Source organism: Myxine glutinosa, chromosome 13 (assembly GCF_964187855.1).
Source record: "Myxine glutinosa chromosome 13, kmMyxGlut1.1, whole genome shotgun sequence".
NCBI classification, from domain to species: Eukaryota; Metazoa; Chordata; class Myxini; order Myxiniformes; family Myxinidae; genus Myxine; species Myxine glutinosa.
The window spans coordinates 95755824-95782176 of NC_136273.1; the positions used below are offsets into that span (position 1 = coordinate 95755824).

General features: G+C 47.4%; 1 protein-coding gene across 1 annotated transcript in view; it reads left to right on the plus strand.

The window, feature by feature from the left end:
• The window catches only part of LOC137439126 (tyrosine-protein kinase Src42A-like), a 66744-nt gene extending 46153 nt beyond the window's left edge, over positions 1 to 20591 (plus strand). Inside the window, exons 6-8 of the mRNA XM_068134838.2 lie at positions 12329 to 12510; positions 14418 to 14577; positions 17587 to 20591. Of these exons, the coding sequence (XP_067990939.2) occupies positions 12329 to 12510; positions 14418 to 14577; positions 17587 to 17798 (554 nt within the window). The 3' untranslated portion in view covers positions 17799 to 20591. The remainder of the gene's footprint in view (positions 1 to 12328; positions 12511 to 14417; positions 14578 to 17586) is intronic.
• The last annotated feature ends 5762 nt before the right edge of the window (positions 20592 to 26353 follow it).

Here is a 26353-nt window from a genome sequence, read left to right on the forward strand (position 1 = left end):
AATCGGGAAGTTAGACAATAATTTTGAGGGGTTAGACAACGGGATAAAAGAGGTGAAAAATGGGTTAATGGGGGTAGAAAATAGAATGGCTGCCCAGGAGAATCAGATAGAGGGAGTGAAAAATGGGTTAGAGGGGTTAGAAAACAGTATGGAAGGAAAAATTGGGGAAATGGCACAGCAGCTGGGGGAACGAATTGATGGCATAGAAGGGAGAGTGCAAAACCAAATTACGGACAGACTGGGGAAATTTGAGGGTAAAGTAGAAACTCAAATGGGGGAGATGGAAAAAGCCATAGGGGTGGAAATTGAATTGAAACGGGAGGAATTAATGTCGAAAATAGAAGAGGGCGTGACGCAGGCTGTCCAAATGGGGGAAAAGTTGGAGGGTCAGATTGGTGCCACAAATGCTCGAATTGATAAAGCAAATGGAGACCTGGAAGGCTATCGGGGCCGGGTGGATGCCAGAATGCTACAGCAGAGTGAGGAATGGGGACTGCTCAACCGACAAGGGGGCAAATTGGCCGAGGAGGTGAGGGGGTTGGAAACCCGCATAAAAGAGCAGGAGCAAGGGTTAATTGAGAAAGGCCTGTGGGGGCCACTAATGGATAATGAAAGGGTGAGTGATTTTATGCAGGAGCGACTGGAGATCTGGGACAATACCATCAAGCAGGAGGTTGGTCGGGTTCAAGAGAGCCTGAAGGAAGAGGTGAGTAGGTCGGTTAAACATCTTCAGGACCAGATTAAGGTGACCCAGGAGACCCTCACCACGAGCCACATTTGGACACCAGAGGCTCCGAAACGGAATACCCAGTTGGGGGGGTGTTTTGGCCCCGGACTGGATTTGGACAGAGAGGAATCGGGGAATAGAGTCTCTGGAAAAACAATCCCCCTCGTACATTTTGACGGATCAGGGAGCCTCGAGGCTTTCCTGACACAATTTGAGTGCGTGTCTCAGCTCAATGGTTGGGGAGAGCGGGAGCGCATGGGGAATCTGGTGGCGACACTGCGTGGGTCAGCCGCCGACGTGTTGAACGTAGTCCCAGAGGGAATATTGACCAGCAAGGCCATTTGTGAGGCCTTAAATAACAGGTACGGGACAGGCGCAAGGTGCGACCTGGTCAGGGCACAGCTGCTGCATCGCAGGCAAAAGCCTAATGAGACGTTGCAGGAGCTGGCCCAGGATATATACCAGTCTGTGAGGATAGCATACAGGGACCTACCAGCACAGGCGTGGGACAAGCTGGCGATAGAAAAATTTATGGCGGCTCTCCCTGATCCTGAGGTCCAGACGTTGGTGGAGTTACAGGACCCACCCACGGTGCACCGGGCAGCGGAATGCGCGGCGAGACTGACCTTTTTGAGAAGGTCGAACCGCGCATCGGAGAGGGCACCTGTGACGGTACGGCAGACCGAGGTGCGGGATCGGGAAAAGCCAGAGGATGACATCGGGCGAATGTTAAGGGGAATCAGCCGCCAGCTGACAAATTTGATGGGGGGACAAATTGCAGGGAGCGAGTCACGACAGGGTGGTCCAGGTTGGCCATCAGGACGGCCTGATTTTTATCGGGCTGGGCCGGGAGAAAGGGGGGCTCCACCTGGCTACCAGAGGGGTCCGTTCTTGGGGACTTGTTTTAGATGTGGGAGAAGAGGGCACAGTCAGAGGAATTGTCGGCAACCATATGGGCCCCCACCTCCTGACAGGCTTCGCAGTCCAGAAAGGAGGGGGCCCCCAGTAGGTCCACAGATGCCAGACAGAGGACCACCACCTCCGCCTGGGCCAATAGAGGTAGAGTGTGCGGGAAACTAGAACGAGCCGAGCATACGGGGCCATGCTCGGCTGGCAAGTGTGTGGAGAAGCGCCCTCCTTTGGTGGAAGTAGTGAATTGCGGACAAATTGGCACGGGTAATCTAAGGGTTAGATGCAAAATTGAGGGAGAATTTTGTGAGGCTGTGGTGGACACTGGAGCCAGTGACACCATTATCAATCCGGGTGTGCTAGACCAGAGTGTTGGAGGCTGGGACAAAATTGATAGGGTAGAAGGACACAGCCTTCAACTGGCTACGGGGGCAACGGCACCAATATTGGGACGCGGAGTGGTGAGGATGGGGTTGGGTGGCCTGGAGGTCAGCGTGGTTGTGTGGGTGGCGGGGGTGTGCGATCAGTGTCTGTTGGGACTGAGTTTCCTGGTGGAACATGACTGCCAATTAGACCTTGGGCGTGGTCATATGTGGTTGGGCACCGAGAGGCTGCAGTTAATGGGACTGGGGGATGACGAGGAGGTGCAGGGGACGTGGCTGGAGGTGCCGCGCACTGTGACCGTGCCTCCCAGGTCCGAGAGAGTCGTGATGGCAGAGTTAGCAGCAGGTGCTCAACCCATTGGCCAGCTGGGGCTAGTGGAGTCGTGGTCCTCGCAGGGGACGGAGGAATTAATGGTGGGTCGCACCCTCATAGACACCCGTGGGCCTATGCTGGCAGTCAGGCTGCTCAACTTGTCCGACAGCCCCCGCACTATAAGGGGCGGAGCCATCGTAGCCAAATGCAGTAGTGTAGTAGAGGTCACCGGAGGAGGTGGATCCACATGCTTGCCAGTACAGCCGGAAGGAGGGCAAAATTTGGGGAAATGTGATTGGTCAGAGGGAGTGCGGGACATGATGGCGCGCTCTGAAGAGGGCCTAACATCGGAGCAGGTAGAGACGTTGCACAATTTGGTTGGTAAGAACTTGGGTGTTTTTTCTCTCTCCCCCGAGGATGTTGGACGTACGAGTCTCGTCAGGCACAAAATTAGCACTGGCGAGGCTCGGCCTGTTCGCCAACCGCCGAGGCGGCTCCCTTTCGCTAAGAAGGAGGAGGCAGAGGAACAGGTGAGCAAAATGGAAAGAGCCGGATTTATCGAGCCCTCGGTGAGTCCTTGGGTGTCACCCATTGTGCTGGTGAAGAAGAAGGACGGGACCACTCGGTTCTGTGTGGACTACCGCCAGCTCAATCATGTGACACTCAAGGACTCGTATCCCCTGCCAAGGATCGATGACACCCTCGATGCCGTTTCAGGCTCAACGTGGTTCTCCACGTTGGATTTAAAGAGCGGTTATTGGCAGGTGGAAATGGATAAAGAGGCGAGGGAGAAAACGGCGTTCACCACAGGAAAGGGTCTCTGGCAGTTTGTCGTCATGCCCTTTGGATTGTGCAATGCCCCTGCCACGTTTGAGCGTCTGATGGAACGTGTTTTAATTGGCTTACCGTGGCAGACTTGCCTCGTCTATTTGGATGATGTATTGGTCCACGCTCCCACATTTGAACAGGCTGTCGAGAATTTGTCAGACGTATTTGGGAGATTAAGGGGTGCCGGGTTGAAATTAAATCCGAGCAAGTGTGAAATTTTCAGGAGGGAAGTGACTTACCTGGGTCACGTGATCAGTGAGAGCGGCGTGGCCACTGACCCAGGAAAGGTAAAATCTGTACAAGAGTGGCCCGCCCCTAAAAATGTAAGGGAGGTCCGAGGATTTTTGGGCCTCTGCTCGTACTACAGGAGATTTGTGGCAAATTTCGCGGAAATTGCAAGACCTTTGCACAAATTGACAGAGAAAGGAGCCAAATTTGTATGGTCAGAGAGCTGCATCGAGGCATTCAGTCACTTAAAACAACGTCTGGTGGAGGCCCCAGTTTTGGCATACCCAACGGATGATGGCAATTACATCCTGGACACAGATGCGAGCCAGGAGGGATTGGGAGCTGTGTTGTCACAAATGCAACAGGGAGTCGAGAGGGCTATTGCGTATTACAGTCGGGCACTTTCGAGGCCCGAACGAAATTATTGCGTTACCCGCAAAGAACTATTGGCCTTGCTGTCTGCAGTTGGACACTTTCACCCTTACCTTTATGGGAGGGAGTTTGTGATCCGAGTGGATCATGCCTCCTTGCAATGGCTCCTTCGGTTCAAAGAGCCGGAGGGACAAATTGCAAGGTGGCTTGAGAGGCTGCAGCAGTATAATTTCACTGTGCAACATCGGCCTGGCAAAGCACATGCCAATGCAGACGCTCTCTCTCGGCGCCCCTGTTGGGAGGCACAGTGTAAATTTTGTGATAGACAAGAAGCCAAGGATCCAATTGGGCAGGGCCAAATTGATGCATGCCTATATGCAGCGAGAGTGACCAGGCGAACTTTGCCACAACCCCCACAGGAATTGGGCGATGTGAATTGGCAAGAGAGTCAAAGGGAGGATCCCGTTTTGGGGCCCCTTTTTCATTGGCTAGAGGAGGACAAAAGACCCTCTTGGGAGGAGATTGCTCCACACGGAGCCCAGGTAAAGGCCTATTGGGCACAGTGGCAGATGTTGGGGTTGAAAGAGGGCTATTTGTTCAGAAAGTGGGTGACACCAATGGGTGATGTAGCTTCCTGGTTGATAATTGTACCTAACAAATTGAAGGAAGTGGTTATGGGGCACGTGCATGGGACTAGGACAATGGGACATTTGGGCGTGGCCAAGACTTTGTCCAAATTACGACAGAGGTTCTACTGGGTGAATTCGGGCAGAGACATTCAAAATTGGGTGAGATCCTGCGACCTCTGCCGCGGTAAGAAGGGACCCCCACGGGCGCGCAAGGCCCCGCTCCAGGTGTACAATGTCGGGGCACCGCTCGAGCGGGTGGCAGTAGATGTGGTGGGGCCCCTGCCAGCCACCCGCCGAGGGAATCGGTACATTATGGTGGCAATGGATTACTTCACCAAGTGGCCAGAGGCCTACCCATTGCCCAACCAGGAAGCCCGGCTGGTAGCTCAAGTTCTAGTTGAGGGATTCTTCTCCCGATTTGGCGTCCCAAGGGAGCTACACACTGACCAGGGCCGGAACTTTGAATCTGCCCTCCTGCGGTCGGTGTGCGAGCTCCTCCAAATTCATAAGACCCGGACGACTCCCCTGAGGCCTCAATCGGATGGGATGGTAGAGAGGTTCAACCGGACACTGTTGACACAATTGGCCCTCTTTACATCTGAAAACCAACAGGATTGGGACGAGCACCTTCCCTTTATATTGATGGCATACCGGACCGCCCAGCATGCGACCACTCGGTGCACCCCCGCCTTGTTGATGTTCGGTAGGGAGATGCGAGTCCCCACAGATTTGTTGATGGGACCGTCACCAGGGGAACCGGGTGAGCCAACTGTGGAGAGCTATGCAACCAATTTGAAAGCGAGCATGGAAAAGGCTCATGAGTTTGCGAGGAAGCAAATTGGCTTGGCTTCTTCGCAGATGAAAACGCGGTATGACGCTCGGGCTCACACACCTCGTTTCCTTCCTGGAGACCTTGTTTGGCTCTACTGGCCCCGGAGAAGGAAGGGGGTGTGCCCAAAACTCACTTCACCTTGGAAGGGCCCTGGGGTGGTGCTTCGGCAGGTGACTGATGTGGTGTTCAAAATTCAGATGGGCCCGCATGCCCTTCCACAGATAGTTCACGGGGATAGATTGAGCTCCTACATGGGTCGGGAGGCTCCGGAGTGGATTGGAAGGGTGAGGGGGAAATTAGGTGTGGTGGATGGCACTCTTGAACCTGACCAACCTGCAACTACCTGCACTTGAGGTGAGTGTTTTGAGGAGTACTGTCCCAGGCTTCAGGATTTGCTTTGGGAAATTGGGGACATGTAATTTGGAGTTGGGAGGCGGGTGTGAGTGATGACATGGCCGGTGAGGGGATGGAATGGGAGCCACAGTGTCTTGTGGGTGGCGTATGTTTTTGTATTGTGGTTAGGTGTTTTGATGTGGTCGTGAGAGTGGAACCTGGAGAGTGAGTGATGATTATTGGAGATAATGAGGGGTGATAATTGTGCTTTTGGAAATGTGCTTTTGGGAAGATGTGATGGTTTAAATGTGAACTGGGGGAATTTCACATGTAGCAGGCCATGGCAAGCCTTGTAACACCTTTTACACCATCTATGAATTGTACTGAATTGTGCTGAGTTGTGTGGAGAATTGAATGGCAGCGGGGGAGGAAGTGTGTTTTGGGGACCATGGGTGGGGAAGGTGTGTGTGTCCGCAGGTACAGAGCAAGCTCTGAGGAGCGATGCCTGCGGGCCCCCCTCTGCGGCAATTACCCCTGGCAGCCGGTGGTAACTGGAAATTGGAGCTCGTCGGTGGAGGGTCTGGTTGGGCGCCGCGGGGTGAGGAAGTCCCCCGGTGACCCGTGTTGCTGCGTGAAAGCAGGAGGCAAAGGAGCCTGGTGTGTGTGGAGACCCTCACCGGCGAGGTAACGGCGGAAAGGGGCTGTTGGGCTGTCACGGGGCCAAGAGGTAAAGGGGGGGGGGGGGCAATGAATTTGTAAGTCGGTTGACTTGTTTTTGGGACTGCGGGCACCACAGCCTGATGCGCCCCCACCATCTTTTGTGCGGTACCTCCCCGCTGCCTAGTTGAGGAATGCACACACACGTGAATGACATCAATGCCATGGTCCTGCAGGGGGGTGTATTGAAGAAGAACCTTATTGATTTTTGAAATGCCTTGATGACCTATGGAATGAGAATGAGTGGTTAAGGGGTCTGTGTAGCATGAATGTGGGCGAAATCCACCGAGCCGTGTCACTCACCTGTAACATCTGGACAGGGCCCGAGGAAATTTAGGGGGATGCATTGGGGATGGCCCCGCAGGTAAGGTTGAGTCTTGTGGCATCCACCGGGGGACGCGGTCTGTAGACCGGGGTATGTACAAAGGTTAGAGTTTTGAGTTTTGGAAAGATGGTTAAGTTTTGTGGTTAAGTTAGTGTTGTGTGTTGTTGTTTCCTCCCTCCACAGGAACAACGAAGAAGATGTACATACTTGCATGATGGTTAAGGGGTTCAGCATGTTAAGGAAGTGTAGGTAGGTAGTCCGACTCACTTCCCACAGCCCTTCCTGATTTATTTCATAGGTTAATTAAGTGTGTGACAGTAAGTGTTAAGGCTGGAATGGTAGCCCTGCGGTGAACCTTGCAGGAGCTACGGTTCCAGGGGGGGGGCTGTGTTATGAATTTGGTAATGCAACATCTAGAGCTAGGTAGATCTGAATAGGTAGGTATTCGGCTGTCGTGACAGGGACTCTACATGTAATAAGTTATTGATGTTCAGGCGGTTGTCGGGGTAAGATGTATGAGTGTGGATCTACCTGGAGATTCGAGTGTTAAATAGTGAGGGATTAAAGGTAACGCCCCTGTGAGTATCACCTAGTAATCAAACCTTTGTCCTTTATGGCACTGCAAACCACATAAACATTAGTTAGGTCCTTAGCGCAACATTAAATAATCCCCTTTCCCTGACAAGGACTTCGTAATAAATTGACAGGAAACCAGGTCAAAAACACCGCCACGATTGGCCGCCACCGTGTACACCTCCAAAGGCCTACAAACCTGGCCGGCACGTGTTATGCCAGGACCGCAGGGTCGCGTAACGGGGGAGATGTCAGGAGTCGCGGGAGGCTTTGATTGGCTGAGGAGTGCGCAATGTGACGTCATCGGCCACCAATATAGGCGACGGTCGGACGCCATTTCAGGAGTTGAGTTGAGTTCGTGGCAGGCACTGGGAGACGCAGGCAGGCACCAGAGAGTTGAGCGGTGGTGGAGAGTTGGAGAGGACACGCCATTCCAGTCGCAGTTCGAGTGCAGTTCGGGTTGTAGGGAGTCGCAGGAGACACACGAGAGCACACCCAGTTGGCACTGAGCAGTTCGTTGGCACTTGGCTGCCAGCACTCCCGCGTCGAGTCGAGTGGAGTTGAAAGGAGTCCTTCCTGTCCCTGGTCAAGTGGAGCCGCTGGCCTGCGTCGGACGCGTGGTGCTTGGAGCGAGGGGCCTCGTGGTGTGCGATCGGGCCGGAAGGAGCGGTGCTGGACACCAACAATACAAGACGACAAAGACAGATAAGCCCGATCTCCGCGTATATTTTGAACGACGGGACGTGTTATTTTCGTGATTAATCTCCCTCGTTTGTGTTTGCTGTCAGTCGTGTGGGGACGTCCCGATTTAGGTTTATTAGAGTTATTAGATTTACCGGCGGGCTTTTTCACTGGCTTTACTTTTCCTAATAAACCCTTATATTACTTTTTGTACATAATATCTGAACGCAGTTTTCCTGGGTGTTTGATTTTAATAGATAAGGTTGCGGAGCCTTCGCTGCGGCCCGCCATTCCGCGCGTTGGTGTTGAACTTGAGTCCGCCATTGAGTGTTCGCCTCGGGAGTTAAAGTCTCGCAAATCGGTCATCCGTAACTGTGGTGTTAACCACGGTTACGCGACAGTATTATGGTGATGGACATTAAGCAGAATGGTGAGGGTATGGCAAATTTAACACACACTTAATGTGAAACCTTAAAAACCTGACCAGGAGGAGGGTGGTGAATCAGGGGGACCTCAATCGTTCAATTCATTAGAATATATTGTTCTGCATACTTCAACTAGTGACTGGCAGTATGGCCTAGAAATCCGCACACTCACTTCTGCCATACATAGCCTGGGTTCAAATCTCAACCCAGCTATAAACTGCCACCCTGGTGTTCTGCAGGCAGGGCAACACATCAATGCGTGTCGTCCCTCGGATGGACATTTAACAGGGCATCTAGTCTTCCAGCACGTGTGTATATATATATATATATATATATATATATATATATATATATATATATATATATATATATATATATATATTATGTATATATATTGCTACGGTTTTGAGATTGGCACATATTGATCATTAAAGGTTAAAGGGTTGCCCCCATAGTTAGTCCACGAGCAACACGTAGGCCACCTTGTAGTATTAGTTATGTCATAGTATGTGTAAGAATAGGCCATTTCCCCTAGTAATATCTGCGTTGTGTAAAGACATGAGTTTAGGTTACCCTTTCATTTTGCGCCACCCTCCAAGTCCACCTCCATGGGCAATGGGCATAATTGATCCCACGCCCCATTTGGCTGACCCCCTCAGTTTGTTACGCTTTGGTTACCCGCAGCATTTATTACGCTTTGGCTGCCAGCAGCGTTTGCTGCCCTTTGCTCGCTCACTAGTCGAGTAACACGAGGTAGGCATAAGAGGGAGGAGCGCGGGGGTCCAGGTGGGGCGGCGTCAAACCAGTGCATCAGAGGCGATGGCGGTAAGGGCCACCAGCCAACCAGGGCTCCAACGGCATGGCGTGACAGGGTGTGGTAAGGCACGTCTGGTAAGTGCTAGAAGGTTCGCGGGGCGTGCCTATAAAAGTCTTGGCACAAAGCCCTTGAACAGGACTTGCACAGAGGACTCGGTCAGGACTTGCCAGGGCTTGAGAGAATGAACAGAGAGCACGAGAGAGAACGAGGAGGACTGATTTGCACGAGAGAACTCGCAAGGAGAGAGGACTTGGAAGAGCCTGATTGGCAGCGCTTGCTTTGGAGGCATTGCGCTATATCTCAGTATTACGTACGTGCCGAAGGAAAGGCAGCCAGATGCGCCGGTGGCGAATATCGCCTATTCAGTATTCAGCCAGGCGAGGTGAACGCGGAAATAGCCGCCAGTGTTAACCGCCAACCGCCAGATCCCAGACCCTACCGTTCGCCCCGTAATATCCCGTGTGCACCAAACGACACGCAGAGAGCTCCTGCCCCTCTACTTACCATCTGCCCGGGACGAGCCGGAGGCCAGAGGGAGCTGCACGCACTGAGCTTTGAATCCACTGCAGCTTTGAATCCACCGCAGCTTTGAATCCACCGCAGTATTGCATATTGCCGACGATCCGTGCCATCCTTGGACGCGGAACATCATCCTGCAGCTGCAAGCTCCGTGTGAGTGTGTCTGTGTGTGAGATGGGCCCGTTTGTCCTGGGGATTAAATTAAGACTGTTTTTAAGGCTGCACTGTGTCCTCTTTTCTGGAATCATAGTAAATAGTGTAAATAAATCTTGTTTATTGTAAATATGTTGTTGTTTACATTTATGTAAACATTTATGTAAAGGGGGGAGGGGGGGAGGGGAAGGGGGGGAGGGGGGAGGGGAAGGGGGGGAGGGGGAGGGGGGAGGGGAACGGGGGGGGAGGGGAACGGGGGGGGAGGGGAGAAGAGGGGGGGAGGGGAGAAGGGTGGGGGAGGGGAGGGTGAAAAGGGAGGGGAGGGGGAGATTGGGAGGGGGTAGGGTGGAGGGGGAAGGGAGGGGGAGGGGGGAGGGGGAGGGGGAAGGGAGGGGGGAGGGGGAGGGGGAAGGGAGGGGGGAGGGGGAAAGGGATGGGGAGGGGGAAAGGGAGGGGGAGGGGGAAAGGGAGGGGGAGGGGGAAAATGGAGGGGTAGGGGTGAAGGGGAGGGGAGAAGGGGAGGGGTATGGTGGAGGGGGTAGGGTGGAGGGGGAAGGGAAGGGGGGACGGAGGGGGGAGGGGGAGAAGGGGGAGGGAAGGGGGATGGCCAGTCAACAATGACGTTGCAGTTCTCATGGTCGGAGAGCAGCACAACAATCGGACATAGTCCTACATATTCGCAACAGCACGAAGCGGATTTTGGAGACTCACCGATCCTGTGACGTCCTCCAGTACGGCGTTGCCGGGCGGGGGGAAGGGAGACCTGTACATTCCCAACCCGTACATTCGCCCTCTCGACTCAAGCTCACTCGGACAAAAGCCTCGCACAAATTACACCGTGAAGGCCCAATGGTCATGTCTATGCCACAAATCACGGGCGCACTGAATTGAAAATATATAGAACGCTCATACTCCGTGAAAAGTGAAGCCGCTGTGTCGCCATCTTGGTCAGCACGACTCGACCAACTCGCTCGCGGATCTCGTTTTGTGCGGCAAGAAACTGCTCCAATCGGTTACGGAAGGGTTGTGGAAAGACGTTTCACAGCTGTTTCAAAGACATTTAATTCATATCGCACAAAATCGATACAAAACACGATCGCATAAAAGGTGAAGTGACGTGTGACGGAATGGAACATCACGTGATCGCTCTGAGCGAATCAGTTTGGCGGCGGGAATGGAACATCACGTGATCGCTCTGAGCGAATCAGCGAGCTGCTCTGGAACCGGCTGAGATTAGCGGGTACTTCGCTGAAATGCGGTGAGGTAAATATGAATAAAAAATATGGATCGTCAAATATTTTGAGTTCGGCCATGTTCGTCCCACGCTCAATGGCCATGTCTATGTCAAATATCAAGCACGTAAGCCTCTCCGTTTAGGAGTCTATCGGTAACATTACACACATACACACACACACACACACACACACACACACACACACACACACACACACAAGCTGTGTTTTATATATATAGATTATTCACCATTGAGTGATGGTGACGTTAAACGATATGGGGCATGATATTTCAAAAAGTTGTGGACGGATTATGACAAAACTAGGTGGATGAGTGGGTTAGGCCACAAAAACAACACAATTCGATTTTGGCTCAGGTCTCAATCCAGATCCGGCCAATCAGAGGGATACAAAATGTAAACTGTTCAGCCTGGCGGAGGTATGCTCTCTACCGAGTACAGATCTAGTTACCTTTGCCACCAAAGGTGGATGGAGGTTATGTTTTCACCCCTGTCTGTCGGTTTATTTGTTTGTTTGTGAACAAGATATCTCAAAAAGATGTGGACATATTCGGACAAAATTTGGCAGAGATGTGGCGTATGTGACAATGACCAAATTATCCGATTTTGGTGAAAATCCGGATTCGGATCCGGCTACTAGAATTTTTTTAGTGATTCATCACCATTGGAAGATGGGGCCGAAAACGGTACATAGCAGCATATCTCAAAAAGTTGTGGACGGATTTCGACAAACTTGGTTGAGAGATTGGGTGTGTGATAAGGACGAATCAATTCGATTTTGGTGAAGATCCGGATCCGGATCAGGCTAGTATAATTTTTAAAGTGATTCTTCACCATTGAGTGATATGGCCAACCAGGTGGAGGTATGCTCTCTACTGAGTGCCATTCTAGTTTATTCTCTGTTTTGATCCCTGTAATCCTAAGTCTCCGCCCCCTGGGGCATGAACCGAGGATCAAATCCAAAGAATCGTTACATATTCCTTGTGTCCCCCAATGTTGAATGCGTATACAAAGTTTCATTAGAAATGTTTAAAAACGTACCCATTTTTAGTATTTGACCTTCTAATCTTGCCCCAGTGGATGTGGCCAAAGGTGATGCTGCTCTTACACCTTCATGCCATATTGTGATCATTACCACCAAGGTTGGCGAATTACTGCACAACTGTTTAGGAGGAGCTACTGTGACAGACGGACAAATGGACGGACGATGCCAATTACAATTAATTTTTCCCCCGCATTAATATTTTCAAAAAGCGTGGAGATAATAACGATTGTAAAGTATACAGATCTGATTGTGACTTCTTGGTTTCAGGGCCTGAAGGAAGATCTCTCCAGGTCTCGCAGATGGTGGAAATGGCATCGCAGGTGGCCTCAGGAATGGCATATCTGGAAAGTCAGAATTACATTCACCGTGATCTTGCTGCAAGGAATATTTTGGTGTCGGATGCAAAATTATGCAAGGTGGCTGACTTTGGATTGGCTAGACTTCTGCAGGTGAGATATTAGAAATTTGAGTCTACTTTCAAGGGTGTCTTTTATTACCTACACCACCAAAGGTGGACGGAGGTTATGTTTTCACCCCTGTCTGTCTGTCTGTTTGTTACTTGGCAAAAAAAATTTTCTTTCCTTTTGCAAGTATGTTGCTCACTCCAGTTTGTGTGTGTGTGTGTTTGTTTGTGTGTCCGTTCATTTATACTTGCCAACAGGTCACAATTTTAAACCGATCTTCACGAAACTTTAATAAATGGTAGAGTTCGCGGTCCGACAAAATCCTATATATTTTTGGGGTCAAAAGGTCAAAAGGTCAACATAGGGCCAAGGTCAACCACTTTTTTCAAATTTCTAAAATCCTCAATTTTCATCCGATTGACTTGAAATTTGAATAGGATATACATATCGGCAAACTGAATTCAACCACCAACTATTTTTGAGATCAGCATAGGCCAAAAGGTCAACATAGGCCAAAGGTCAACAACCATTTCAAATTTCTAAAATCCTCAATTTTCATCCGATTGACTTGAAATTTGAAGACGATTTACATATCGGCTAACTGAATTCAACCACCAACTATTTTTGAGATTAGCTTAGGTCAAAAGGTCAACATAGGCCAAAGGTCAACCACTTTTTTCAAATTTCTAAAATCCTCAATTTTCATCCGATTGACTTGAAATTTGAATAGGATATACATATCGGCAAACTGAATTCAACCACCAACTATTTTTGAGATCAGCATAGGCCAAAAGGTCAACATAGGCCAAAGGTCAACAACCATTTCAAATTTCTAAAATCCTCAATTTTCATCCGATTGACTTGAAATTTGAAGACGATTTACATATCGGCGAACTGAATTCAACCACCAACTATTTTTGAGATTAGCTTAGGTTAAAAGGTCAACATAGGCCAAAGGTCAATCACTTTTTTCAAATTTCTAAAATCCTCAATTTTCATACGATTCACTTGAAATTTGAATAGGATATACATATCGGCAAACTGAATTCAACCACTAACTATTTTTGAGGTTAAAAGGATGCTATATTGAGTGCCATTCCACTTTGTTCTGTTTTGCCAAGTCTCGCTCTGAGTGATTTTTCATTTGTCTGTCCGTTGATGAACAGAATATCTCAAAACGTTGTGGACGGATTTGGACGAAATTTGGCAGATATGTAGGGCATGTGACACGGCCGAAATGATTAGATTTTGGTGAAGATCCGGATTCGGCTAGTATAATTTTTTAAGTGATTCTTCACCATTGGGAGATAGGGCCAAAAACGACACATAGCAGGATATCTCAAAAAGTTACAGACGGATTTGGACGAAACTTGGTGGAGATGTTGGGTGTCTGACAAGGGCGATTCGATTTTGGTGAAGATGTGAATATGGATTCGGATGTGAGACTTATTTAATTTTTTAAGTGATTCTTCACCATTGGGAGATAGGGCCAAAAACGACACATAGCAGGATATCTCAAAAAGTTATGGATGGATTTGGACAAAACTTGTTGGACAGGTTGTGTGTATAACAAGGAAGAATCGATCCAATTTTGGTGAAGCTCCCGATCCGGATCCGGCTAGTATAAATTTTTTAAGTGATTCTTCAACATTGAGTGATATTGCCAACCAGGCGGAGGTACAACTTGCTCTCTACTGAGTGCCGTTCTAGTTTATTTATAGAATAATCATCTGAACCAGTGTTTAGACTCTTGGAGGATTACGTTTATCAGACACAGGACTTGTCTGTAAAGGTACTCATTGTTTTGCATTGAAAGCAGCTCCATCTGCAATGAAATGAGCACACACTTTCCTTCTTAAAAACCCCTGATATTGTCCACCTTCTGAAATGAGAGGATTAATAAAATTAAGTTTCACAAGACGCATTTCATTTTACTTTTCCTGTCGTTCAAGGAAAATGTTTTTCGAGAAAACAACTTGGGGAAGTTTCCCGTTCGTTGGACTTCACCTGAGGCAGCCAAGCCACCAAACCTGTACAGCATCAAGTCGGACGTTTGGTCATTCGGGATTCTTCTCTATGAAATATTTACTTTTGCAGCACTTCCGTACAGAGGTGGGAATCTGTCGACGTCTCTTATGTGAAAATGTACTTGTTTAATATATATATATATATATATATAAATGTATATGTATACAGTCATGTGAAAAAGCAAGTACACCCCATGTAAAGTTTTGACTTTTTCAACATATTTCAACATACAGCTATTTGATCTTCATTTCAACAATATTGATAGATAAAGGTGATATAATATAACAAATATCATGAAACATTTACATTTTGTAGTTCATTGTATAATTTAAATAAACATAAATGCAAATTTCGCATGTGGAAAAAGTAAGTACACCCTTGGCTCCAATAGGTGGTATTGCCCCCTTTGGCAGAAACAACCTCAAGTAGGCGTTTCTTATAACTGTCTAAAAGTCTCTGACATCGACTGGGAGAAATTTTTGCCCACTCCTCCATGCAGAATTCTTTCAGCTGTGCGATGTTTGAGGGGTTTCTTGCATGCACAGCTCGTTTCAAATCCGCCCACAACTTATCGATGGGATTTAGATCTGGGCTTTGACTTGGCCATTCCAGAACCCTCCATTTCTTTCTTTTCAGCCATTCCTTGGTGGATTTACTGGAATGTTTAGGGCCATTGTCTTGTTGCAAGGTCCACCTTCGGTTGAGCTTCAACTTTCTGACAGATGGCCTCACATTATCCTCAAGCACCGTCTGGTACAATGAAGAAATCATCATGGATTCTATGATGGTGAGCTGCCCAGGCCCTGATGCAGCAAAGCTGCCCCAAACCATAATATTTCCACCACCATGCTTTACAGTCAGTATCAGGTTCTTGTGGTCAAATGCTGTCTTTGGTTTTCGCCAAACATGTCTTCTGGTACTGTGGCCAAATTGCTCTACCTTTGACTCATCTGTCCAGAGCACGTTGTTCCAGAAGTGCTGGTCTTTGCCTCGGTGTTAATTGGCAAACTTTAGTCTTGCCCTGATGTTCTTTCTGGACAGCAAAGGTTTCCTCCTGGCACACCTCCCATGTAGATCAAATTTGTGCAGCTTCTTTCTAATGGTAGACTTGTGCACTTTGACATCAACAGTGGCAAAAGCTACCTGTAGGTCCCGTGATGACATTCAGGGCTTCTTAGAGACTTATTTCAGCATCTTGCAGTCGGCTCTCGGGCTGAACTTGCTGGGGCGGCCTGGCCTGAACAAGTTGGCAGTTGGTCTGAATCTTCTCCACTTGTAGATGATCTTCCGGACAGTCGAATGATTGATTTCAAATTGTTTCGAGATCTTTTTAAATCCCTTCCCAGACTCGTCGGCATCTATAACCTTCTTTCTGAAGGCCCCAGAAAGCTCTTTTGATCTAGGCATGGTGACGCTGCACACTTCAACAACAAAGCGCAACCCAAACTAAATGTCTGAGGTTTAAATAAGTCAGGTTCCTCCAAGATCCTCTCTAACGATGTTCTAATCATTTGCACCTGAGCTGGTGCACCTGATTCTAATTTTAGGTATTTGAAGTAATGATAAATGTAGGGGTGTACTTACTTTTTCCACATGCGAAATTTGCATTTATGTTTATTTAAATTATACAATGGACTACAAAATGTAAATGTTTCATGATATTTGTTATATTATATCACCTTTATCTATCAATATTGTTCAAATGAAGATCAAATAGCTGTATGTTGAAATATGTTGAAAAAGTCAAAACTTTACATGGGGTGTACTTACTTTTTCACGTGACTGTATATATATATATACATATATATACATATATAACAGAATGGCCTTGTCCTAGAGATATCATGCTTTCTGGTATCCTTCCTAGTTTTAAATCCACATGGATTATAATCCCCACTTAAGTTGAACTTAAACATACACAAGCAGAGGCTTTGTAATGAAGAATTATTCTTCTTTACCATTTGCTTGCTAAATCATCATTTTAAAAGCCTTTCTTGAAATTCATATTTTTCCTGAAATTCAATTTCATAGGACTCGGATGGAGGTTATGTTTTCACCCCTGTCTGTCTCTCTGTCTCTTTGTCTGTTTGTCTGTGAACAAGATACCTCAAAATGTTGTGGACAGATTCAGACGAAATTTGACAGAGAAGTAGTGTATGTGACAAGGACGAAATGATTAGATTTTGGTAAAGATCCAGATTCGGATCCTGCTAGTAGAATTTTTAAAGTGATTCTTCACCATTGGGAGATAGGGCCAAAAAAGATAAATAGCAGGATATCTCAAGAAGTTGTGGAAAGATTTGGACGAAACTTGGTGGAGAGGTTGCAGAAGTGACAAGGAGGAAATGATTCAATTTTGGTGAAGATTCAAATCCGAATCTGGCTGGTAGGATTTTCTAGGTAATTCTTCACTATTGGGAGATACGGCGAAAAACGATGTATAGCAGGCTAAAAAGTTATGGATGGATTTGAACGAAACCTGGTTGACCGGTTGGGTGTCTGACAACACCGAATCATTTCCATTTTGGTGAAGATCTGAATATGGATTCGGATACGAGAATTATTTAATTTTTAAAAGGTTATTCTTCACCATTGAGAGATCGGGCCAAAAGCGATATATATAACATGCCATTATTGGGCAAATTGCCAGGGGCATAGAAAAGGCCCTTTTACATGGTATGTGCCTTGTGGAAAAGAAAAGACAAGAAGGGACATTCCATAATTTGTCGAAAATGTCAAACAATAGAAAATATGGGACATTCAAAAAATCTTGTGTGCATTTTGGACTACCCTTGTGTTCTTAGGAGGAACCAAGTAATGCTCCAGAAAAGTTCATATAAAGGGGAATCTTTATCATCATACATCTGGCAAATAAAATACATTTACTTATTCATGCAGTTGTGATTCAACCCCCGCTCTTGCAGGCAAAATGGCCGTAAAATTCCTGTTGTTGTTGCATGCAGTTGTATGAATCAAATTGGCATTTTATAACTGGCTGATATATAATCATCTCTAGGGCAGGCGACATTAAGTTAATCTTCTTAAAATGATGCTTTGTGATACTTTTCTTCAATTCATTTTTCAATCCTACAGGTATGACTAATGGGCAGGTTATACAGCAGCTAAACATTGGATACCGACTGCCTATCCCGAAAGATTGTCCTGAATTGCTGCACTCCCACATGATGAAGTGTTGGGACTCCGACCCGAACAATCGGCCAACCTTCGACACCCTCAAGTGGCAACTCGAGGAATTCTTCATGATGGATGCAACGGACTATTTCAACACATCAGAACAAATGTAGAGCATCTTTTGCTGCAGTGCCAATGACCTTTCTCTTTTGGTATTGAGTTTTTACTCGTTTTATTATATCATTCATTCTTTTTGTTTCGACAATATTTTTGTCACTTTCGTTTTTGCACTCACTGTTGTGTTTGCTCGAGTTTCTGTCAAGGTTTCGACAAACCTGTTTAAATACCGTGAAGGGCGTAACCGGTAATGATCGCAGGTTCTGTCATGTGGTCCTTTTTAGCACTTTGAGAGACCAACGTCAACCTGCAAATGTCATTCTCTTTTATTTTTCTGACTCGTCCCTCTACAATAATGGTTCATCCTCTTTAAGGCAAGAATGATTGGGCAAGTCAGTCATCGGTCCACTCCAAAGAATGATTGGGCAGGTCAGTCATCGGTCCACTCCAAAGAATGATTGGCCTGGCCAGTCATCGGTCCACTCCAAATAAGGATTGGGCAGGTCAGTCATTGGTCCACTCCAAATAAGGATTGGGCAGGTCAGTCATTGGTCCACTCCAAAGAATGATTGGGCACGTCAGTCATCGGTCCACTCCAAATAATGATTGGGCAAGTCAGTCATTGGTCCACTCCAAAGAATGATTCGGCAGGTCAGTCATTGGTCCACTCCAAATAATGATTGGGCAGGTCAGTCATCGGTCCATTCCAAAGAATGATTCGGCAGGTCAGTCATTGGTCCACTCCAAAGAATGATTCGGCAGGTCAGTCATCGGTCCACTCCAAAGAATGATTGGCCTGGCCTTTTAAATGTCTTTTCTTTTTCTTTGTTTATCATATCCTTACCTCATATCATATGCTATCATGCCATACGCATATTGGGTCAGGAGTCAATTACAAGTTTGACCCAAAGATATTATTTCTGGTGGAGGAGGAGGTGCTTGATTATATAACGCTTGTACAGTGTTCCAGGTAGGCTAGGTAAGGAATTTGAAATTTGTTTTCTTCAGGGTGCCAGCAATAGCTCACCTACTGTTTGTTTACAGAAATGATGGGATCATTCATGTCCACCAATCAAAATCTGGTAGAGGGGTCCCCCATCTTAAATGTCCATCCAAGGGACAGCACACTTTAGGAAGCAATGTCTGGCCTGCAAAGCAATCAATAGTTTATAGTTGGGTGGGGAATCGATTGCAGTCTAGACACCTCAAAGTTAGGTGAACTACCTCCGTCCATCAGATGGATGTTAAACTGAAGGAAAATTAATTGTTGGACTTGAAAGATTCCATTATGTTTTTCAAGTTATTGTCAGAATCCTGATCAATTAAAAAGTCCCTGCCACCTTCAGTCAAACCTCAGGCCTGGGAAGCCCGTTCTTGAAAGAAGAGTCTCATAAACACTTCCCAGTCTCTCTCGCAAGAACGTGGAAATAATTGCGGTTGTTAAAGAAGAAGATTAAAAAGTAGTAGTAGTCGTAGTAGGACATATTGATTTTCCTATGTTTTTGTTGTTCTCATTTATTTGTTTACTTGCTTGTGGGGATATTTCCAGCAATTTTGTAAATTTTATCATAGTTGGATCTTTTTTAACAGTGAACTGCTTCGTTGTACCCATTGACATGTTACAAGCTCAGTTTCTTAACTCTAATTACCCCTCAGTCATCTGAAATGCAGATGGAATCATGGTCTCTCGGGCAAATTTTTTTATTTTTTTTTTGTATACCGAATCGAGGCTCGTGAAAGAGCTGACAACCGCGAGGGAAAGACAGCACAGGGGGACCACGAGGGAAAGACAGCACAGGGGGACCGCGAGGGAAAGACAGCACAGGGGGACCGCGAGGGAAAGACAGCACAGGGGGACCGCGAGGGAAAGACAGCACAGGGGGACCGCGAGGGAAAGACAGCACAGGGGGACCGCGAGGGAAAGACAGCACAGGGGGACCACGAGGGAAAGACAGTACAGGGGGACCATGAGGGAAAGACAGCACAGGGGGACCACGAGGGAAAGACAGCACAGGGGGACCACGAGGGAAAGACAGCACAGGGGGACCGCGAGGGAAAGACAATACAGGGGGACCACGAGGGAAAGACAGCACAGGGGGACTGTGAGGGAAAGACAGCACAGGGGGACCACGAGGGAAAGACAGCACAGGGGGACCATGAGGGAAAGACAGCACAGGGGGACCGCGAGGGAAAGACAGCACAGGGGGACCATGAGGGAAAGACAGCACAGGGGGACCGCGAGGGAAAGACAGCACAGGGGGACCACGAGGAAAAGACAGCACAGGGGGACCGCGAGGGAAAGACAGTACAGGGGGACCGCGAGGGAAAGACAGCACAGGGGGACCGTGAGGGAAAGACAGCACAGGGGGACCGTGAGGGAAAGACAGCACAGGGGGACCGCGAGGGAAAGACAGCACAGGGGGACCGCGAGGGAAAGACAGCACAGGGGGACCGCGAGGGAAAGACAGCACAGGGGGACCACGAGGGAAAGACAGCACAGGGGGACCGTGAGGGAAAGACAGCACAGGGGGACCGTGAGGGAAAGACAGCACAGGGGGACCACGAGGGAAAGACAGCACAGAGGGACCGCGAGGGAAAGACAGCACAGGGGGACCGCGAGGGAAAGACAGTACGGGGGGACCGCGAGGGAAAGACAGCACAGGGGGACCACGAGGGAAAGACAGCACAGGGGGGCCGCGAGGGAAAGACGCACACAACACACACAAACACACGACCACACACACACAAATGCCCTATACATTGCGTCTCGGTGTCTCTTAGACTTCTGCCCCTCAAAATCTTAAATCCATTGCCAAACCACACTTTTACTAAACTCCATTTCAAAAATCCTCTTTTCTCACTTGAATTCTTTGAATAGCCTCATTGTGTCCATTCACTGTATGTATGTATGTATATATATATATATATATATATATATATATATATATATATATATATATATATATATATATACATATATATATATATATATATATATATAGTCACATATATATATAGTCTGCATATATATATATATATAGGCACACTACAACACGTAGCCTCGCGATAGTTCATTTATGTCTTAGTAAATGTAAGCATAGTCCTTTTCCTGTGTTAGTTTTGCGTTGAGTAGAATAATGAGAGTTAGGTCCTTCCAATGCTTTATGCTGCCTCGATGCTTTGAGTTTTGGCGCAAATTAACACGAGGCAGGCCTGACGAGTCGAGGCAAGACCGAAGGAAGGCGGAGGAGAAGCCGACGGTAAGCACGAGCCGCCAATCAGGGCTCGAAGGGAGTAGCTTAGCACTGCGTCAAAAGGCGTGGTTAGAACATTCAATGGGGGCTAAGGGGGTTGGCAATATAACCCGTTGCGCAAAAGCCCCCACCGCAGTTCTGCGGAGAGGTGAGCTGAACCAAGTTCTGAGGGAGGTGCGCTGAACCAAAGAGAAGAGAAAGAGGGTTCAAGAGTTGAGAGAGTTCAAAGAGAGAGAGAGCATGCGCATGAACCAAGTTATAAGGCGCTCTTACAAGTTAAATGCTCGGTTGAGCTTGAGGCAGAACCTCTATTGACTTACGCGAGTGAGAGCGCGCCGTTAATTAATCGCGCTGTGAGAAACCGCCAAGCCTGGCGAGAGACGCATACATTTTCCCGCCTGCCTGCTCTGCCCTTTGTTCAAGAGACGTGCTGCAAGGATCCCTCCCGCCGCCTGCTTGCCTTCATCGAGTGACGTGCTGTGACCGGGGAGAGCCACACCGGGTGAAGCCGTTCCTGGACGACCAAGTCGGCGCGTTCAGCGCGTGAACATCATCCTTTCTTCATTTCCCCCTGTGAGTGTGAGTGGGCCCGTGTCTGGGAATAAATTAAGACTGTATAAGACTGCTCTGTGTCTCTGCTTTCTAACGATCCTTGTACATAATAGTGTAAATAATTATTAAACCTGTGTTCTTCCTTTTACTCGACCGTCTCGTCCCTTCCATCTATTGACTAAGCGTGGTATGAATAAAACCGCTCGAATCGGGTTCCAATACCAGAGTTCTGCATGGACCACGTGGTACGTCATCTGCTCGGACGTACTCAGATTACACGTGGCTCGTGCGAAGCTTGATCCCCGCTTCCGCGGTGGTGCAGGTATTTTGGTGTGTGCGAGAATTGTCCCGGAACCCTACCCTGCGTCTGCCCGGGAGGGGCGATTCAAGTCTCTCGGTTGCGACGACCCAAAAAGAACAAGCGGCTTAATCTCCCCTTGGTAAGGGCAGGAGGGTCGTGCGTAAACCGTAACAACATATATATATATATATATATATATATATATATATATTATATATATATATACCAATAATATGATTATGTTATAGGTGTATAAATATCATTTCTAATTGCCCAAACTTCTGTATGTATTAATGTGTAAAAATTTGAGAAATATGGAGCATGACATGGATGTGAATGTTTCAGGCCTTGCTGAAATATTGTCCTTTCTGATTGGTGCCTAATGATGATGATTGTCTTACTCATTTTCGTCCACTCCCTAACGAGAGAGCAACCTGGGAGACAACACCATCGACCTTGATTTGACCTATAATTTCATGTTATACTCAAAAAAGTATAACGGAAAGTAAATAGTTTGTATATATTTCACCAACAGGACTTTTCTGTGTAAGTTGGGGCTAAAGTGAAGGTGAGGGGGAGGAGATATTCCCTTCCATTTCCCCAAATGTGTGTTGTGCAATGATGGAGCCGCCGTGGTATAAAAACCTCAATGATGTCATCGGTCCACTCCATGAAAATTTACAAGGTACCAGGTGCATGTTAGTTGCCAATGGTTGAAAAAAGTTATGTTGGTGACATTTTTCCCAAATCAAGAGGGAAGTAGGAGGAGGGTATGTTGTGTCATGTTGCCCCCAACGTATTCTATCTCCGAACTCGTTATTAAACTTTACATTGTACCACATGTGATGCAAGTTCAACAACTGTTATTTCATTAATCAAATGTGATGTGTAAATTACTTTGGAATCGAATTAATGTATGTGCAAATCAATTTTTAATGACGCCTTTTAAAATACCACTGCAAAATTTTTATGGTTCTTGATTAAAAGATTGTGATGAAAGCTTTTGATTAACGGATGGTGATAAAAGGAATCGGAAAGGGGACGGAGTTACATCAATGTTCAACACTGTTGCCAAGGGTTATGAGGTATCAGGTCAGAGTCGATCAGTCAATCTTCCACCTTGGATCTCCACAATTGTCTATTGAATCTGGAAAAGTCCAACTTCCCTGCTGATCCTTTCCAGCTTATTTTTCAGTCTCACTCGGCTCCTCGAATCCGGTCCTTTTTGGGGTTTCAATCTTGTTGGCTGTAAACAGAATGGTTCCCAAGTTTCAAGGAGTCTGATTGGTTGACAAGATCTTCAATCTGCTATTGCACTCAATTACTCTTCGATCATATCCTTTTCACCTGATATTGATTCCTCTTTGTAATTCTTTCACAGACGCTGGCTTTATTTGAGGCACAGGTTCATTCCATCCTATACCTGGGACAATTGCTTCCACAAAGATCACTTTGTCAATTTAGAAAGCAAACTCGACCTAAGGAAATCTTAGGTCACTGTACAAAGCCCTTAATTAATGTGTCTGTCCTTGGGCAAGGCAGAATCACTACCTGTGACAAGGCAGAATCACTACCTGTGACAAGGCAGAATCACTACCTGTGACAAGGCAGAATCTTAGATTTCATCATTTGTTTCCAAAGCAAGTCCTTTTTTTAATATATACAATATGGAGGCTCGTAGAGGAGCTAGAACATAACAACAGACCAGGATGTAACAGGGCAAAAGGAACAGCAGAAGTGGACAATATGGATACACAAGGTATGAAAAAATGGAAATTTGGAAGGAGGAATTGGGATGGGGTTGGGAGGTTAACGGGGGTGGAGAAGATCATGGTTTTGGATTGGGAATGATTTGAGATGGTGATGAATAGGTATCTTGAAGACCTCGAAGGAGGAATGAGATTGAAGAGGATGTGGAAGTTGGTTCCACAGGTAAAAATTAAAAAGTTCCACAGGAGTAAAAAGAGGCTCAAATGAGTGGAGGTGAGCAGTGATGCTGGAAATCCTGATCAAATCCCTCCCTTTCCTTTATTTGTTTTAATGAATCATGTAAATGATGTATTTATCCATTGTTTCCTTTCTCCCAAGAGGTGGGATGACATCTTGCCAAAAAAGCTTCTAAAGTCACGTTTGCTGACTGATACTGCGGTTAGCAGTGGAGCACCGGAAACTGCATTGAGCAGTGCCTCACCGCTCGTCATTTCAGAGTGATAGGCATCTTTGACCATTTCGGTGTCTTTTGGGTCTTCAGTGCCATTTGGGTCTTCAGGGTGTTTTGGAGCTTCAGTGCCTTTAAGGGTATTTTGGGTCTTTGGGGTGTTTTACGTCTTCGGGGTATTTTGGGTCTTTAAGGGTATTTTGGGTCTTGGTGGTCTTTTTTTTTTTTTTGTATACAAGATCGAGGCTCGTGAAAGAGCGAACATTAATCACACAGAAAGACAAACCGACACATAAAACATATAACATCGGGAGCGGTAGACAAGATGGGGAGAGAGGGGGAAGGACACAAACACAACATTTGAGAGCAGGGACCGAGAGACATGGAGACATCGAGAGATCTGAGAGAGGGCGAGGGCTTTGGGGGGGGGGGTGGGGCATGGGAAGGGGGCGGTGGGAGAGGTATAAAACATATGGACACTGCCAGGACTTCCAGGAAAGAAGTTGGAATTTCAAACAAGGTGGATCTGGGGTGAATTAGCAGGGGTAGAAAAGATCAAGGTTTTGGATGGGGGAAGATAAGAGATGGTGGTGAACAGCTGTTTTAAAGACCTGGAGGGAGGAGTGGGATTGAAGGGAGTGAGGGAGTTTGTTCCAGAGGCGGGAGAAAAGAGGAATGAAAGAGTGAAGGTGAGCAGAGAGCCGAGATTTCGGCAGTTTAACCATCAGAGGGTTGCTGGCAGATCTTGTGCGACCTGTAGGAATATTTGGGGGACAGAGCACAGAGAGAGCTGGGGGTGCAAGGCCGGAGCGGAGTCGGTAGAAGACAGAAAGACCACCTACCTGCCTGCGGTGAGTGAGTGAAAGGCCCTCAGAGATAGCTTCATCGCGGGAGATTCGAATAATTCTGAAAGCTTTGGTTTCAACAGCGTGAAGCCGAGCTAGGTGTGAGGCAGGAGCACCGGCCCATAGGGGAGAACAGTATTCCATTGAGCTGCGGATGAAAGCCTTGTATGTGGTGAGGAGCTCAGGTGTGCCGAGGAAGGACTTCGCACGACGGAGGATGCCCAGTCGGCGACTGGCTTTGGAGGCCAGCTTGGAAATGTGGTTTTCCCAAGAAAGATCATGGCAGATAATGAGACCCAAAATCTTGAGCGACAGAACTTCTTGGAGAGGATTGTTGAGAAAGTAGATGGGAGGGTTGTCCAGTCGATCTTTTCGGAGAGACATAGTAAGAGTGTGAGATTTGTCAGGATTGAAAGACATGTTCCACTTGTTTGACCAGTCTGTGATTTTGTCCAGGTCTTCAGAGAGTGAGGAGGCAGCAGACTGCCGATCTGAGGGAAGAGGAATGGAGCGGCAGAGAGTGGAGTCATCAGCAAAGAGATAGAGAGGATTTTCGAGAGAGTCAGAGAGATCATTGATGAAGACCAGAAAAAGCACGGGGCCCAGAACACTGCCTTGGGGAACTCCAGCCTGAACAGGAAGAGGAGATGAGAGAAACCCATTCAGGGCCACACGTTGATGACGACTAGAGAGGAAGTCCGCCAGCCATGCGTGGAGATTTCCATGGATACCAAAGGAGGAGAGTTTGGTGAGCAGAGCGGGGTGCCAGACCGTGTCGAAGGCACATGATATGTCGAGGGAGACAGCTCTAATTTCCTGTTTGGCATTGAGGACCTCCATCCATTGTTGAGACAGCAGAAGCAGCATGTCCAGAGTAGAGTGACCTGGTCTGAAACCAAATTGATGATCAGAGATCAAGCCATTGGAGAAGAGGAAAGATTTCATATCCGAAGCAATGATGGATTCCATGACTTTGCTGATAATTGGGAGAAGGCTGATTGGTCTGTAGATGCTAGGATCTGTTTTTGCACCTTTTTTGTGCAAAGCGGTGATGTTGGCTGATTTCCAAGCAGATGGCAGTTGACCTTGAGCAAAAGAGAGGATGAAGAGAACAGAGAGAGGGTGAGATAGAGCGGCAGAGCAGGATTTTAGGACCCGTGGGCTGATGCCGTCGGGTCCAGTTGCAGAATCAGAGACGAGGGTTGACAGAAACTTTTCCACCTTGTCAGGAGGAAAGGACACGGGGTCCAGGAGCAGCAGGGTACGACTGGGTATGGTGGGTACAGAGAGGGATGGGTTTGGGACACAAGATTTAGAGGCAAACACAGAGTTGAGGCATTCAGCTTTTTCACGTGCGGAGTCAGCTGTGTAGCCATTTGAGGTAAGGGAGGGGATGGAGGGGTAACAAACACCAGAAACGGATTTGACCAGACGCCACCAGGATTTGGAAGAGGGAGACAGATAAGAGAGTTCGGTCTTGAGAATGGAGAGATATTGTTTC